The 15,794-nt window shown below is 38.0% G+C and overlaps 1 protein-coding gene across 3 annotated transcripts in view; it reads left to right on the forward strand.

Moving 5' to 3' along the window:
* Window positions 1-3,419: 3,419 nt before the first annotated feature.
* The window catches only part of chchd3a (coiled-coil-helix-coiled-coil-helix domain containing 3a), a 63,590-nt gene continuing 51,215 nt past the window's right edge, over window positions 3,420-15,794 (forward strand). The window contains exons 1-4 of one of the 3 annotated variants that reach the window (XM_008400673.2): window positions 3,423-3,675; window positions 5,991-6,242; window positions 6,696-6,789; window positions 14,165-14,258. In XM_008400673.2, coding sequence (XP_008398895.1) covers window positions 3,595-3,675; window positions 5,991-6,242; window positions 6,696-6,789; window positions 14,165-14,258 — 521 coding nt within the window. In that variant the 5' untranslated portion in view covers window positions 3,423-3,594. Of the gene's footprint in view, window positions 3,676-5,990; window positions 6,790-14,164; window positions 14,259-15,794 lie in introns of all 3 variants that reach the window. The other 2 variants (XM_008400671.2, XM_008400672.3) reach the window with 2 other exon arrangements.

Genomic DNA, 15,794 nt, shown 5'->3' on the forward strand with positions numbered 1-15,794 from the left:
GTTAAAAGATGAACAAGGTCGTAAAAACTTGTTTAAAGGCCTTTGAATTCATGATGCTAAGTTTTTATTCAGTGAAAATTAAGCAGGATTTTTTTCCTCTTCTAATTCATGTTCTAAAATTTTCAGTTTTGTGTGTTGCATATTTGAGATAGCTAAGATGTGCAGAATAATTAAGATAAGCTTATGGTGTCTTCAAGGCAGATTTCAAAAAACTTTTTTTTTTTTTGCCTGTTGGAGAGAAACAACACTAAAATCTCATAATTAGATCAATTGCAGGAAGGAGCATTACAATGATCAAAAACAAGATGGATAATGATACCAATTAAATCAACCTCTAGGTAAAATTTAAAGCAAATCTTAGACATGGATAGCCTACAGGAAAAAAAACTGCTTCTTTCTGTTGAACATTACAACTGACTCCACTGAAGAGATGGAAATGAATAAAATAAAGTAACATTATCGACAAGCATGACGGTAAGATAAATCCTTCTTGCTCTGATAAGCCTGATGTAGAGAAAAGAGTCTTTTTCACACTCCAACATTCAGTCTCATTGCTGTGTAAAAAAAAAAAAAAAAGAAGGAAAAACCTGAAGCGTTTCAAAGCAAGCCTCAGGGCACCGCATTAGCAAGAGCATAGTAGTGCAGTGGGTCTTCTTTGGGGAATGACATCACAGTGTAAAAGCCGTTTGAACTTCCTTTACTACAAAACCAATATCATTCAAAGTTGCTTATATGTCTAAACAACGAACCCCATGATGAATGGCTTTGCATTATAAACAAATGCCTGTGGTCAGTGTTTATTGTCTTACAAGATTTATTAGGTCACTGACCGCACAATACACGTGTGTATTAAATTTTTAAACGCGTTTCCACTTTTTCATATTGTTTAGCATGATCTACACACACTCGTGGTTCAAAAAGCCTCCGCAAAAATGCAAGGATAGGTATAAAAGAGTTTCATTAAACATGCACTGGGATATGTGTGTAATATATCAGGTTTATTTGTACGAGCTGTCACGCTCTAACCTCCTAGAGACGCATCAAACCTCCACCTGCAGTTTTCTGCTCTGTGAGACTGCATGAGAGTCTGTCAGTGTAGTTTTACACAAACATATTAAAAAGCTGAACAAATCAAAAGACTCTCATGTAAATAATGAATAATGCTTTTTCAGTGTGGATGATTGATTCATTTTGATTACTTTTAGTTGTTTTATGACCTGTGAAGTATTTCCGTGCATACTTTTTTAAAAAAATGACTTATTACTGGTGTCTCTAAATGAATACTTAAATGTTCAAAATCCATTAAACTCAATAAAAACTAGTCTTATTTTAAGTTTTTTTCCCCTGCTTATAAGTTCGTTACTTTTTTGTTTGTTGCTCTAAAATGTTTGCGGTTGACAACAATACAAAAGCAGAATAAATTGAAAAGGGGGAAATAGTCACAGGGGTGTGAAGCAGGTGTGTGGCATCAAGAAAACAACTAAAATATTGTTTTCAAATGTCCGTTATGAGGGATCAGTGACCTGCATGTTTTAATGTTTCCTTGGTTCAGCTCAAAAAGACAAAAATCAAAGTTCACTTCATCTTCAAATAAGACTAGATAAAAATTTTGGCACCAAAAACCATATACAGCTTTTAATTTGTATTTTTTTGTAAAATAACTAACAAAAGTTTTCTTTTGTTAGTGAAGTGTCTGACTTCAGTTGTAAATTTCATGAGATGTTGAATTAGAAATTTCATTCCTCCTCTGATGTTACAGTATAAATAATTAATTTTCAGTAGTGGTATAATAATAATAATAATAATAATAATAATAATAATAATAATAATAATAATAATAATAATAATAATAATAATAATAATAATAATAATAATAATAATAATAAAACAACATTACTGAACTGGTTTGAAACTGGAATTGACCATTTCAAAATGCTGGCCTCAATATGTCAGAGTTTCTTAAAAACTTGATGAGAATAACTCTTCTGTATATTTTTAGTGCACAACTTGTTGGATGATGTAGAAACACTGCCTAATAACACTTTTAGTTCCTAATGAATGTAGGTAAAATGCCAGTTAGCTTTTACAACTTACATAAATGTGTATGTATAATTGTTATATAGGAATATTTCTTTTATTTGCCATAAAATGGAATCGAAGTTGTGTTTTAGGGCTCATTTGTAACCTCATGCCATCCATCCATCCATTTTCTGCCGCTTATCCGGGGTCGGGTCGCGGGGGCAGCAGCTTCAGAAGGGAGGCCCAGACTTCCCTCTCCTCAGCCACTTCTTCCAGCTCCTCCAGGGGAACCCCAAGGCGTTCCCAGGCTAGCCAAGAGACATAGTCCAGTGTGTCCTGGGTCTTCCCCGAGGCCTCCTCCCTGTGGGACGTGCCCAAAAAATCTCACCAGGGAGGCGTCCAGGAGGCATCCTTACCAGATGCCCGAGCCACCTCAACTGGCTCCTCTCGACATGGAGGAGCAGCGGCTCTACTCTGAGTCCCTCCCGGATGACCGAGCTTCTCACCCTATCTCTAAGGGAGAGCCCAGCCACCCTGCGGAGGAAACCCATTTCGGCCGCTTGTATCCGTGATCTCGTTCTTTCGGTCATGACCCAAAGCTCATGACCATAGATGAGGGTGGGAACGTAGATCGACTGGTAAATCGAGAGCTTCGCTTTTTGACTCAGCTCTCTCTTCACCACGACGGACCGGTACAGTGCCCGCTTCACGGCAGATGCTGCCCCAATCCGCCTGTCGATCTCCCGCTCCCTTCTTCCCTCACTCGTGAACAAGATCCCCTGATACTAAAACTCCTCCACTTGAGGCAGGACGACCCCCCTGACCCGGAGAAGACACTCTACCCTTTTCCAGCTCAAGACCATGGCCTCGAAAAAAAAAGAAAAATCATGGTTGCACTTATTACACAGGTGTATTCCATCAAAGGGAGGGAATTCATTAGATTTTGTTAATTTAGTTACAAAATGTTTATTAGAGGTGAGAAACACAGTGCTCCTGAAAACCAAGTATACTCTTACTTCAACTTTACAGTACTGTCACACTTTGTGTTGTTAGGCTTTACGTGAGTATGTATCACGTATACCTACATTATTTCTTGCAAGACACTAATTCTAGCATTGTGTAAAAATATTTCTTACACATTAAAATTAAAAATATAAGTAAACGTGAATGCTTTGACTATTTTTTAAAAATGATTGAACGACATCACAAACAGCACCAGCCATCCAGAGCTCAGTATGTATGTAAACAAAAAAAAAACTAATTGAATATCTTCACGTGATGCCGAAAAAGTCAAGAACAGTACTGCTGTCTGTCACATTACCGCCCTGCCCACTTCAAAGCAACAACCAATGAGCATTCTTGATACACAGACGGGTTACTTACTCAACCAATAATCTTGCACGTTGTTAAAAAACCCGTCATGCTAAGGAAGTGCGCACTTTTCTGAAGCCGTGTAGTTTGGGCCACATTTGTACTTGACTGTACGCAACCGGGACAAAAACAGAAGTGTGTGGTTATATTGTGTGTTATATGTAGCCCAGATTAGCGACTTTTCTGACACCCTGCGGTCTGACAATGGGAGCAAACAACAGTACCCGCCGTGTTTCATTCGAGTCAGACGAGAACGAGAATATAACAGTGGTGAAGGGCATACGGGTAAGTTACAGGGTAGACCTGTTGAAAGAAACCGGTGTTACTTCTTTAATTCACAGGCAGATATGCTGTCAGAAATTAGGCTGTATGCACACGGTGTTAATAAATATAAAACAAGCTAAACTAGAGTGAAAGCATTTGCACTCAACTCTTCCAATGCTAGAAGTTCTGCTGAAAGTAGGGGGTAAAGAGATTTTATTTTCAAACAGTGTGAACTTTAAAGCACTGCAACTTTCAAATGTGTCCAAGAATTGTGGAGTTTAAAAAGAAATCTCGATAAAGAAAGATTGACCCCATTCTCCTTCTTGCTTTGTTATTCCTTTAATTGTCTTATTGTCCAGAGGACAATATGCATAATGTGTTTTATTAGCAGCCTCTGCTATTAGGCTGCCATTACAAATTCACCTGTGCCACTCTCAGTTGATGTTAAATATAGCCTGAGAGGCTTTCGCTGATCACATAACACTTCAGTGAGCTTGACTCTATTATTACTCAGTTGTTAGGGCAACATGGAAAGCTTTTGTTTAGTCCTGTTTGTTGTAACCCCATAACATTTGTCTACTGTAATTTGAATGGATTTGCATTTCCCCTGCCAATTAGATCACGGGTTTTGAATGAAGGTTGCCATTCACTCAGGCCATGTGTACTGCGTGTTTTTGATGTTTGAGCCCATATTTATTATAAAAAGTGGAAAAATTTGATTTGGTAGGTGTTTTTCAGGCCTGACAAATTATGAAAATCACTTTGTTCCATGATTCGTTTAACAGGACGCTGGCTTAAAAATTGAGGAAAGAAGCATTTTTTTTTACTAGGAGTTGAGAATGGTTAAATCTTCTCAATAATAATATTCTCCTATATTCCAGAATTTTGGCACTTCATCATGTGTAGCATAAGAAGCATTTTCCCCTTCAGAGAATATAATGATCTGTTTGGGGCTAAAATCAGCTAAGAATGCTTGTGATTTCCCTACTTTCTTGTGGCGCTACTTTAAGAAGTGATCTAATCTTGTCAAGATAATCGTGGCTGCAACTTCAGAACACTTTTTTTTTCTATCGCCAAAATGCTGTTTCACAAAGAATTGGAAGTGATTTAGCTTTCAGACTAGCAGCAGTAGTTCCTCTCATCAGTTACCATTCACTTTTCTTGAAAGGAGACATGATGTGCTTTTTAAATGTATACTTCTCTTAAAAATGTTCAAGAGATGACCCAAAGGGCTGGCAGACAGAAACAGTGCAGTATTCACTTTGAATTCCTGCAGGCTTCGCTTGTACAATGTTTAGATGACCACCAGATAAGACAGTTTGTGATTGCAGCTTTTTTCTTTCTTTTTTTTCTGAACACTGACATTGACGGTGCATGTTTACAGTGAAAATATCCTGAAACATGCTCTTTTTGTACTCACGTCTATGTTGTTTTCCACTCACTTCTTAGTGCTTTACTTTTGCTCAAACAAAATTGTTGGTAAATGGCAAAGCAGCAAGAAAAACATTATTTGAACCGTGTATTTCAGTATTAATGCCCTGCATCTTAGATTCTAAAAGACACTTTGCCTTGCAGCTGCTGCCTTGCATTTTCAAAGTGTTCGTGTTTCCCAAGCACATTAAACAATCTCTCAGGACTGTATTATTGGAATCAAAAATAGTTTGAATCACTTGCAACTGGTTTGCTGATTTACTTTTCATATCTTGCATTACATAAAATGCAATCAAAATGCAGGGCTATGGATTATGAAGCAACATTCCAAGCTTTGAACATCTTACTTCTGTTCACTGTTCAATCCATAATCTGATAATGACAAGGGTGAGGCACAAGCTCTTGCTGGATGTTTCCCGTATGCTATAGGGAGGACACATGTGGATGAATGTTCTTTTTTTTCAGCAGGGAGGAAAGTAAGCTGGTCAGGGTTGATATTAAGGATAAATGGAGGTAAAAACAGGAGAACCAAGGCAGAAAACATTAGACGTATGACCAGGTTACTCTATATTCCTTAGTTAGAGTGGCCTAAGATGCAAGCTTTAATCCAATTGTCAGTCTGTAGCAGGATACAGATGCTCTTCATCCAATCTCACTGAGAAGTTTGGGCACTTGCTTATTTTTCTATAAATGTGATACCTGTGCAAGATGATTCTACAAAGTATCGACTCAAGTCCGTCGCAATCAGTTCCAATCAAATACATGAACGTTCAGTCAGAATGAATATTTAAGCAAGTTATTGAATGAGCTGTGATTGTTCTATGCAATACCAAAATTTGGTTTTGTGGGAAATCGTGTCATATGTTTGGTTATATTCTCATATGAGATTTCTTTCTCATTTACAGCTTTCTGAAAACGTGATCAAGCGCATGAAAGAACCCACCACTCCTCCAAAACGGTTGCAGAGTACTCCCACTTCAGCAACTTCAAAGGCACCGACCCTCATCCCATCTCCTCTACTCCGACCTGTTCCTCCTCTCGCTGACCTCGCCACCTCCTCGCCTCCCTCCCCTCCTTTTGTAGAACCTGCAGCACCTCCAGCTCCATCTGCTACAGAGTCTGTGGCCACGCCTCCTCCTAAACCTCCCACACAACAGGTAGCAGAGAACGCCAAAGCTGACTTGGTGCTTTCTCATTCATCTCCCTCAGTTTCTGCTAACGCTGTTGCTGCTTCTGTTCTTGAGCCTTTAACCACCCTTCCTGCACCCACTCCTGCTCACACTGAACAGTTCACTCCTGCTTCCTGCCACGCTTCAGATTTGGTGGAAACTGTAACTCCTCTTGCACCTCCTCCCTTAACTCAATCCATCGCCTCTCCTCCCTCAGTAATCAAACCAATTGCTCCTTCTCATGCTGTTGAGCCTCTTCCTTCACACGTCCATAAGTCGGAATCCCTCTCCTCCCCTCCTGTTTTCAAACCTATCACCATACTGCCAGCATCTTTGCTCCCTTCAGGGGACTCTTTGCCTCTGCAGTCTGCTGAATCTTTACCTACAGCTCCCCTGCCTGAGTTTACTGCTTCTTGTGAACCAGTTGCACCTCCTCCCCAGCCCACAGCGGAACCATTATCACCTGCTTCAGTCCCTGAGCCAGTGGCAGTGCCTCAGTCAAGTCCAGTTTCGCCACCTGCTGTGCCACCAGCAGGTGAGTTTCATTTCTTGTAGCAAAAAGAATATGTTACAGAAGTATAAATCTTTAGAAATGTGTTCTAGTAATATGAAGCTGACTGAGACTAAGGGTGTGATGAAACTTATTAGGGAAAATGTGGGAGTGGTTTCTTCTGACTTTTGACACATCAGTGAACTGTAGTTGGGGCCTAACCCTACCCTAACCCTAACCCTTTAAATTTCTTCAGAAATGTTCTAGCTTATTTTACTAGCTTTATCCAAAACATATACTTCAGAAGCAGCTTCGTTTTATTTAGTCCTACATTGAGTAAAAACTTGCCTATTATGTTTAAATAATGTTTTTTTCTGTTGGTTATGGTTTTGTCTTGAAATGTCTTGGACATGGTTTCTGTAACATGTTTAATTAGAAGGCAAGGGTTATGTAGTACTGAACATGCCATAGATTTGTTTTGCATTTCATTTTGATTGTGCCTATTGTGTGGGTGTTAACTATAAGCCACCTTAAGCTGTTTGCCTCCAACTTTTCACGGCAATTATAATTAGTCTTAATTTAAAAAAATGGCCTTGCAGTAGCTACTGTCATATAGTGATTTATTGCCATCCACCGACTGTTAATGGCATGATTAATTCTTTTTTTTAATGAAAAAGGTTACTGAAAGTGCAACATAATGATTGGAGACCAACAGCATCTTTAGGACTCTTTATCTACTTATTTATGTTTTTCTCTTAGTTTTATGGAGTTTGCTTGTGAGGATTTGTCTTCTCTGACAGCTGCTGTAGCTGGGAAAACAAACTGCTTTCCATTTCAAGCAGCATGACAAAATAAAAAACATCTGTTAATAAGTTTCCATACACGAACATCTTGGGCATTGATCTGACATAGAAGGCAACTCGTACTTCAGACTCCAACATCCGCTGCACTTAAGTCGCAACACTTTAGACTCGCTTAATTGTGTGGCCTAAAGACTTTAGACTTGATCTCAAATCCTGGTCTAAGACTCGAGTCTTAATAGTTTGTATCTCATGTAATGAAGAGTGGAAGGAAATTTGTATATTAGGTACATAGTGTGAGGCTACGCATGATTATTTGTCAGTGGCGTTCTGGATTACGGGATGTTACATGCTCATATTATTTTGTTCATGATAACTGTAGTTGAGTAACTTGCCTCCAAAAGATCTCACTGCTAAGCTTGTTGCTGCCTTAAGAAAACCTTTCCCCGAAGTTCAACACAAATTTACTTGCTACACTTGTTCTTCTTCATAATGTTGACATTTCTACATCTGAACTTGACTATTTGAATGTAATTTGATTGCTATTCAGAATTGAGAGAAAAAAAATATTAAATGTGGATTTAGAAAATGGTTTCCTGGTATTATAAAAAAAAAGTCTCCTCCAAACTCTATTTAGTGCAGTTTATAATTAAGGAGTGGAGAAAGACAGGGATTAGCTGGTGTTTACTTATTTAATACAAAGAGAGAAAAAACAAAAGAATTGTTGCATTTTTATCTGACAGAGGACATTTGAATGTTACCTGCTCATTACGCTACACAGAAGTATCAGTGGGAGTAGATTCCTTTTAGGGTAGCATCCATGATGCTACTCCATCCTTGACTGTGCTCAGTCAGTGAGGTAATTAAAAAAGGCCAACTTATGCCACGCCACACTAACTCCAGTGATTAAAACGACACCTCCGCAGTTTAATACAACAAACTTAAAAGCCTAATGAAATGCACTTTTTCTTTAAAAGTATGTTTTAGGTTCTTAAGAGTGGACTGTGTCATGCCTGCAGTAGGAAACGGAAATCTGGCTGAAGAATGTCAGACCATTTGTGTAAAACCAAGCTGACAAATGCTCAATACAGATCCTTAAGTTAAGACAATCTTTCAATTTGCAAGACATTTACTAAATCTGAAGAAAGGTTTTAAACATATACTACTGTGTGGAAGCATGAAAGTGTTGGATTTAATGTGTTTTATTTTCACTTGATCATATAGCCTCATAATGTACAATAACCTTATAAAATAATGTCATATCAATACTATGAGAAAAAAGTTATTTTGGCCCACAAAGAAAAATTTAATTTATTTACAAGTTATAGGGAGTAAGATAAGTTTCTTATGGATCTTTCAACAAATTTATGTTAAAAAAAAAAGATTTGTCTTGCTGTAAAAATCACAATGTTTTTTCAGTATGTTAGCAGGTTGTGGAAGGATCCTGCTTAGTTTTTAATGGTCCAGTCCCATTGATGTGATGGCACCAGTTCAAATAGTTTACACAGAAAGGTTCAAATCTCTGTTTCTGCAGTGGCTGAAGTATATTCTGGACAGAGGGTTAGGACACTCCAGTGACCTTTCCAGCTCAGTTGACCATCCTCTGCAGACCACGTCTGTTATGCTGCAGCTACCACATTGAAATGCAGGACTTCCACACATTCACAATTTAATGCTATATATTGCGTCAGGTACATATGGCATTATCTCATTGAATTATATAACATCACAGAGTTCATTATCACTGGAAAGTATCTTCAGTTCATGAAAGATTAGGATGTACCAAACATTTTATTTTTCGTTAATTATTTAGGCCACTCTTTTGAAATACATGGCTCATGTGTTTGCTTGTCTTCTTTACACTCAAAGAACTGAGCAAATATTTAAAATTTAAATAATGTATCTTACCTTAGTCCTCTCATCAGAAAAGACTTTTGAGCCTTGTTTATGCATATAAATTTTTCGGCTGGCTGGTTGCATCAGCAATGCATCATCACTTTAGCAGTGCCTCAACCCACAAAGCCCTCTCTCACTGCTATAGAACGTAAACAATGCTGACCTGCGGCTACCTGCGGCTTGGTAAGTTGGGGCTTAACATTTCCATGCCGAGTTCAACCTCCCTCGCTGCAAATCAAAATGCATAAAGACAGCCAAAAAATGCCTGAATCCTGTCTTGAGGTGGTTTAATGAAAGAAACCGTTGACTCCTGTATTGGTGAAAGAACCCAAAACTCTACCTAAACCACTGCAAAAATCAGTGTTGAAGATTTCACAAGAAACTAGAGCAAAAAAGAAAAAGAAAATGTGTCGACTTGGGGCGACTTTTTTCGTAGCACCGTTGCTACAACTGTCCTTTAACTTGGCATATGACTCATTCACTGTCCACATATATTGTGTGTTGACATTCACAGTATTAGCCCTGGGAGGTCACCTCAAAGAGTTGGAAACGTTCCAACTATTGTAAAAGTGGTGGGAAAAAAGTCAACTTATTCGATTGATCATGCTTGGACACACTCTTTTTAAGGAGTAAAAAAAGGAAGGTGTGATGAATGTGAATGTGAATCTCGTTAAAAATGTTACAAAGTTCAGCCCAATTCTCAAAGGGTGCGACCTTAATGAGGCAGACATTGATTATGTGTGTCCACGAGAGTTGGGTATCGAGTGAGGCTCTCAGCAGGTCGGCTGTCTCTAAATCATGCCCTGAGTAAGTATGTGTGCTGATTACACCATAGTCAAGGTTGAACCTCCTACACCTTCTCCAATATGCTATAAATATTCATATGCCAGGGCCCACACACAGTCCTGGACTAATAGTCTGTTTAAAAATGTCTCCTGGGGTTAGAAAAGAGAATGGAAAGATGTGAAAGGCAAAGAAAAATTGCGGTGGAAGCGCAAATGCATAAAGTGGACACTGATGAACTACATCTTTGTAGCATCCTTATTATTGTAAGAAAATAACTAAAAGCTTTTTTGGGGTTTTTTTGCAATCTGTAATTTGAGATTACCAAAGAAGTCTGATTAGAAAGAAAACGATATGATTGCAGTTGTACTATCATAAGTTGGAAACCTGCTCTTGGCACTTTTTCCTGTCCTTTTTATTCTTTCTTGGGCATTGTGGAAGGTGTGTAGTGACTCGACCAAAGCACAAGGTAGAAACGTGAGGAAGTGGTAATGTTACAGATTATGCCCTCCGTGTGGGTCCCGGGGTTAATGAAACTTCTGATGAGAAATGCAATTTGCCTTTGTCTATTATCTCTACTGCCAATAGCCTGAGCTCCGCTGCTTCGCCACCTCCTCTGTGGGTTCTTCCAGGGGGCCCAGCGATTGGTGGGAAGGAAAAAGAGGGAGACGCATTTAAAAAGATGATGAGCTTTTAATCTTTTTAACATTTACATGTCCTACTCAAGATTGACAAGGTCTCTGTCAATCTGGAATTGTCTCTGACCCAAACGGCCTCCCTCAAGGACCCCAGACAGTGTTTATCATATTAGAACCTGTTCTGTGGCTGACCCTGTGGACTCGCCAGCAATCTGAAGCCTCTCTTTGGAAAGCCGGAGAGGAAATGTAGAATTGTCTAAGCTTTCCTGAATTTTTAACACCATGGAAATATACTTGAGGTAGTGCTCTGTGAATGTATTTTTAATTGTTGATAATAATAAAAAAAAAAGTACAAATTTTTCATATATAATCAAATTTTGGCAATAACACAAATGTCTACTGCATGATGACATATTACAGTGGCTATTCACCGGTGTATATTTTGTTACATTTTTATAAATAAACATAATTTACAATGTCCTCAATGCAGAAACGGTTATAGCCTGTTTGGGCAAATAAGCCCCCACTACTGCTCCCACCTCAAATTTAGTAAAGCATTACATAACGGCGGTTTCTGATCTGTCCCCCAAATTTGAAACCACCAATGCCTCAATGGTTTGTTAATGAACATTAGTGAACGAAAAGCATGATAAAAATTACACAAAGAAGTGATCAAAAGAAATAAAATTATATATATTTTTTATGTAAAAATAAAAAACTATCAAAATACTAAGGGTGATAATTTAACATAATGTAAGGTGTGTAACATAATTTCTTTCATTATCTGTCATTAACAGTAATATGTCCATTTCCAAAGATCTAACAGTGCATAATTATTATTTGTTTAATTGTAACCGATTCCATAGTGATTTCATATTCACCTAAAATGACTGTATTACCAGTGATCATGGCAGCTCCTCGGGAACAATTTCAGACTCCTGTGCTGTGAGATGAATAGTACTTGGAATTGCAGCCAGACATGATGGATATTATTTTCGGGTGCTCTGGACAGTCTGCTGTCGTTGTGGATACTCTCTGCGGTGAGAATCAGCTTCCCGCCTCCACTCTTTGTTGTTGTGCTTCAAGTGAAAAACCTTTTATTTTTTGTCTGTATTTGAATTTGTATGGGCATTCGGGATTATGTGTTTCTGGCATACCTAAAAGATGATTTAGAGCATTATGCATCGTAATTGTTAAAATGTGCCATTTTTATTGCTCCGTCCTTTGGAAAGTGCATGTTACACAGAAGGCACGCTGGTCAAATTTAAGAGAATCGGTAATTTTTCAGTAAAGGAAGTTGTATTAAAAAAATTATAATATCAATACTGATATTAACATTTCAAGAGAATATAAGAATCGGTTGTTTTATATTGTCATTCCTGTAGTTTTTCCAGATATGGAAAGGTCATGATCAGTAATTTGATGAACTGTATTCATCAGTACCTTCTTCAATTTACTGATTTACTATTTAGATCCATGCTGTGGAATCTGGCTGTTGTCTCAAAGAAATTTGTTTTGCGTATCTGTAACCTTATTGTTTTTGCTTTGTGTTAATCTTATTCTAGTAATAATGATGTTTTTCTCGGCTGCTGTTACCAGGTAATAATAGACTCTGACAATAGGGATTATCCCATCTAACTAATGCAGTGGGAGACTAATCTTGACAGGCTCAGACACTTCCCCCTTCATCACCGCAGCGTTGCAGCACACCGTATGCCACTTCTGCCTTCAGAGCACGTTTTGGCCCAGTCGCCGGCCGGCATCTTTACTTTCATGCTTAATTACCTGCCAAGATAGACTGGTGAGGACATGGAGTCATATACGTCTGTCGTCAATGACACGAATATGTGTTGACAGGGTGGTATTGAACTATGTTTTTTTTTTGTTTTTTTGTTTTTAGGAAAAAGATGTCTATGTGCCTTTTTTTTTGGTTACTCTATAAAGAAATATTGGAAATTCAGTGACAGGTTGAGCAGCAGTTTTCACCTCAATATTACCGTTGTTTTTGTTTTGTTGTATTTTTTTTCACTTGTTGGAGGATTAATCTAAGTACGAGGGGAAAATTCCTTAACAATGAAGATTTGTTATAGAGGACGAATATGTGTTTAGAAAATATAGGAAGTTGTTTTTAACTCTAAGACATTAAGAGTAATTTAAAAATCTATAGTGACTCTACGACACTCCCAAGTAGATAATAGGTGCAGAAATCCATCATAGGAGATTAATATATATATTTAAGGGATATGATTTATGAAGGATGTGTGATGAGTATAATAACTGTTGGTGTTTAGGACTGTAATGTTTGTGATTAATCTGTTGTACTAAATCTGCAACGGGGAAAATGAATATCCTGTTTGCACCTCATGCTTGGGTCATTTTCTAAGTTCTATCTTTTTAATATTGACAGTATTTAGATTTGTTTTTCCAAAGATTAACATCTGTCCCTTGTTGGTGGACGAGAACAGAATAGCTTTGCATGGTGGTCTAGTCCATTACGCATGCTTTGAATTCTGTTGTAGATCTGCTGATGTGCTTTAAATCATAAACCTTTTGCATGAGGCAGCTGAGTTCAGATTTGCTATCGATTGGAGGCAGCTGCCAAGTTCCTGTTCCCACAAACGTATGAAGAATCAGCCTTTATCGCTGCGCTTGACAGATGATATGAGTTGTTTGTGCTGATATGTTTGTTTTTTGCCAAAAGGAACTTATTAAGGCCATTATTCTTTATTTGCTCTTTGATCTCTTTTGTGCAAAAGACGTCCTATTAGAGCGTTTGCAGTTTAATGTAAAATTATAAACCTAAAACATGCTGATTTTGACCTGGATAAGAGGCTTAACTGGGCTAGCTTTCTTTCTCTGACTTGACTGATGTTGGTCACTAACTGGAGGATGTAGAGTCTTTAAATTATCTATTGTTTTTCCAGTGACCTCATGACAGTGACGGGGTTTAACTTTGTTCCTAGATAGATTTATACAGATCTTAATTCTGCATTGGCTGCAAAGTAGCACTGTTAAACAGTCCTAAATGTATTAGTATTCTATTCTATTCTATTTTTATTCTTTGAAACTATGCATTCAATATGTTGAGCAAGATTTTTACTCTCGCCAGAGAGCAGTTACAAATTTAATGGCTTGGATGTTTTATTTTGTTAGTTGTTTGGTAGATTGTTATTTTTCCCTAGCTTTGTGGAAAAATCTATCATTTTTCCCCTAATTGTTGCCTCAATATAAAACATGGTTGTGTTTAAGATTTTTTTTTATTTTCTCATTTTCACTCTTTTCCTTCTTTTCCTTTGTCTCCAGTGAATGAAGAGGCCCTGAGGAAGAAGATCACTGATGAGCTGTATAAAGACTTGGCGCAAAAGCGGGCCAAAGCAGAGCAAGATATGCAAGCATGGTTGGTGTCCCGCACATTTACACACAAGTTTTCCTTTCAAATTAGAGATGTTTTTTTTCTTCTTTTCTAGATTAATTTTATTTATTTATTTTTTTTAAATCAAAGCCTTGTTTTATCATATGACAGGAAATTAGAGGTGTGCCGATCGATCGGCCACCGATCATAATCGGCCGATTTTCGTGAAAAAGTGTATGATCGGTGATCGCTGATCACGGTCTCTTGTTGCCGATCACACAAACCGATCACCTGCATCTCATTTTGCAGCCTGCTTGTGCAGCTGGTCTCCTCTTTCCTTCACTCTGTGCAAACGCCCAGCAACAAATCCTAAGCGATGTGTAACTATAACGCACTGAGTGAACGGGGAAGTTTGCGTGTTGCGGCGGAAAATTGAAGCAGGTCAAAATGCATCAACACGACGAATCTAATATGGCATAAAAACAATGCCATACTTGACGGAGTTTGGCTACATTGATGCTCACTGCAGTAAAAAAGATATATGGAGGATCAGATAGCAGGTAAACAGCGCACAGCTACAAACACTCACCTGGATTAGCATGATGGTCAGAAAGCTAAACGAATAACCCGAATAAAATAAACAAATAAAATTATTTAAGTCTTCGAGCTGCGATGTAAGACGCTGGTTCTGCTCTCGCTGCTGAACCGCTGCTACGCGCTACAGGTAGTAATATTTCACAAACGGAGCGCCGCTTCTGCTCCACCTGGTAGTGACTCTCACACCGAACCTCTGCTTAAAGCTGCAGCATCTAACTTAAAAAAATAATTTTACATACGTATTAAAACTTTCGCTGTCCTAACATGAGACAGATAATCTCTGAAAAAAATAATCAATCTCCTCCCTGCTCTGCATAATTACTCCGCTCAGTCAGAAACAGCCACTCCGAACTAGCAGTAATCAGCTAGCCGCCATGCTATCAGAAAGTTTTCATTCAGTAACTCTGGATTGTTTATTGTAATGGAACCTGTATTTGCCTTTGAATGTTAAGTTTTATACTTGAATTTTTTGGCAATGTTGAGAGATTTTATTTTGACTCTTTGTATTATTTAGCCTCTTCAGAGCCTTCATATGTTATCAGTCTGTTAAAGATAGTATTACCGATAGCAGTACAATTTGCACAATGCCTGTTTTGTTTTTTTCTTGGAAAAATTTATTAAAAACACGTTTTTGTCTAAATTAAGGTGAATTCATCGTTCCTTTTTCCATGTAATGTAACCGGTAGTGCTTATGATTAAAAAAATAATAATTATGCGATCAGTATTGGTGATCGGCCCTCATGGGTGATCGGAATCGGTATCGGCAGGAAAAAACCTGATCGGCACATCTCTACAGGAAATTATAAGATTTGTGTTTGACTAGTCTGTTATTGTGGGATAACTATCTGGTTTTATTATAAGTGATACTAAATCACAAGGCATGCGTCTAACCACTTAACTATTTGCTCTTTTTTTTTTCTGCTTCCATGCCAGTTCTGTGCTTCAGAATCAAGAAATTGTTTCTTCTTTTTAAAACTTGACCAT

Source organism: Poecilia reticulata, chromosome 23 (assembly GCF_904066995.2).
Source record: "Poecilia reticulata chromosome 23, P_reticulata-male-v2, whole genome shotgun sequence".
NCBI classification, from domain to species: Eukaryota; Metazoa; Chordata; class Actinopteri; order Cyprinodontiformes; family Poeciliidae; genus Poecilia; species Poecilia reticulata.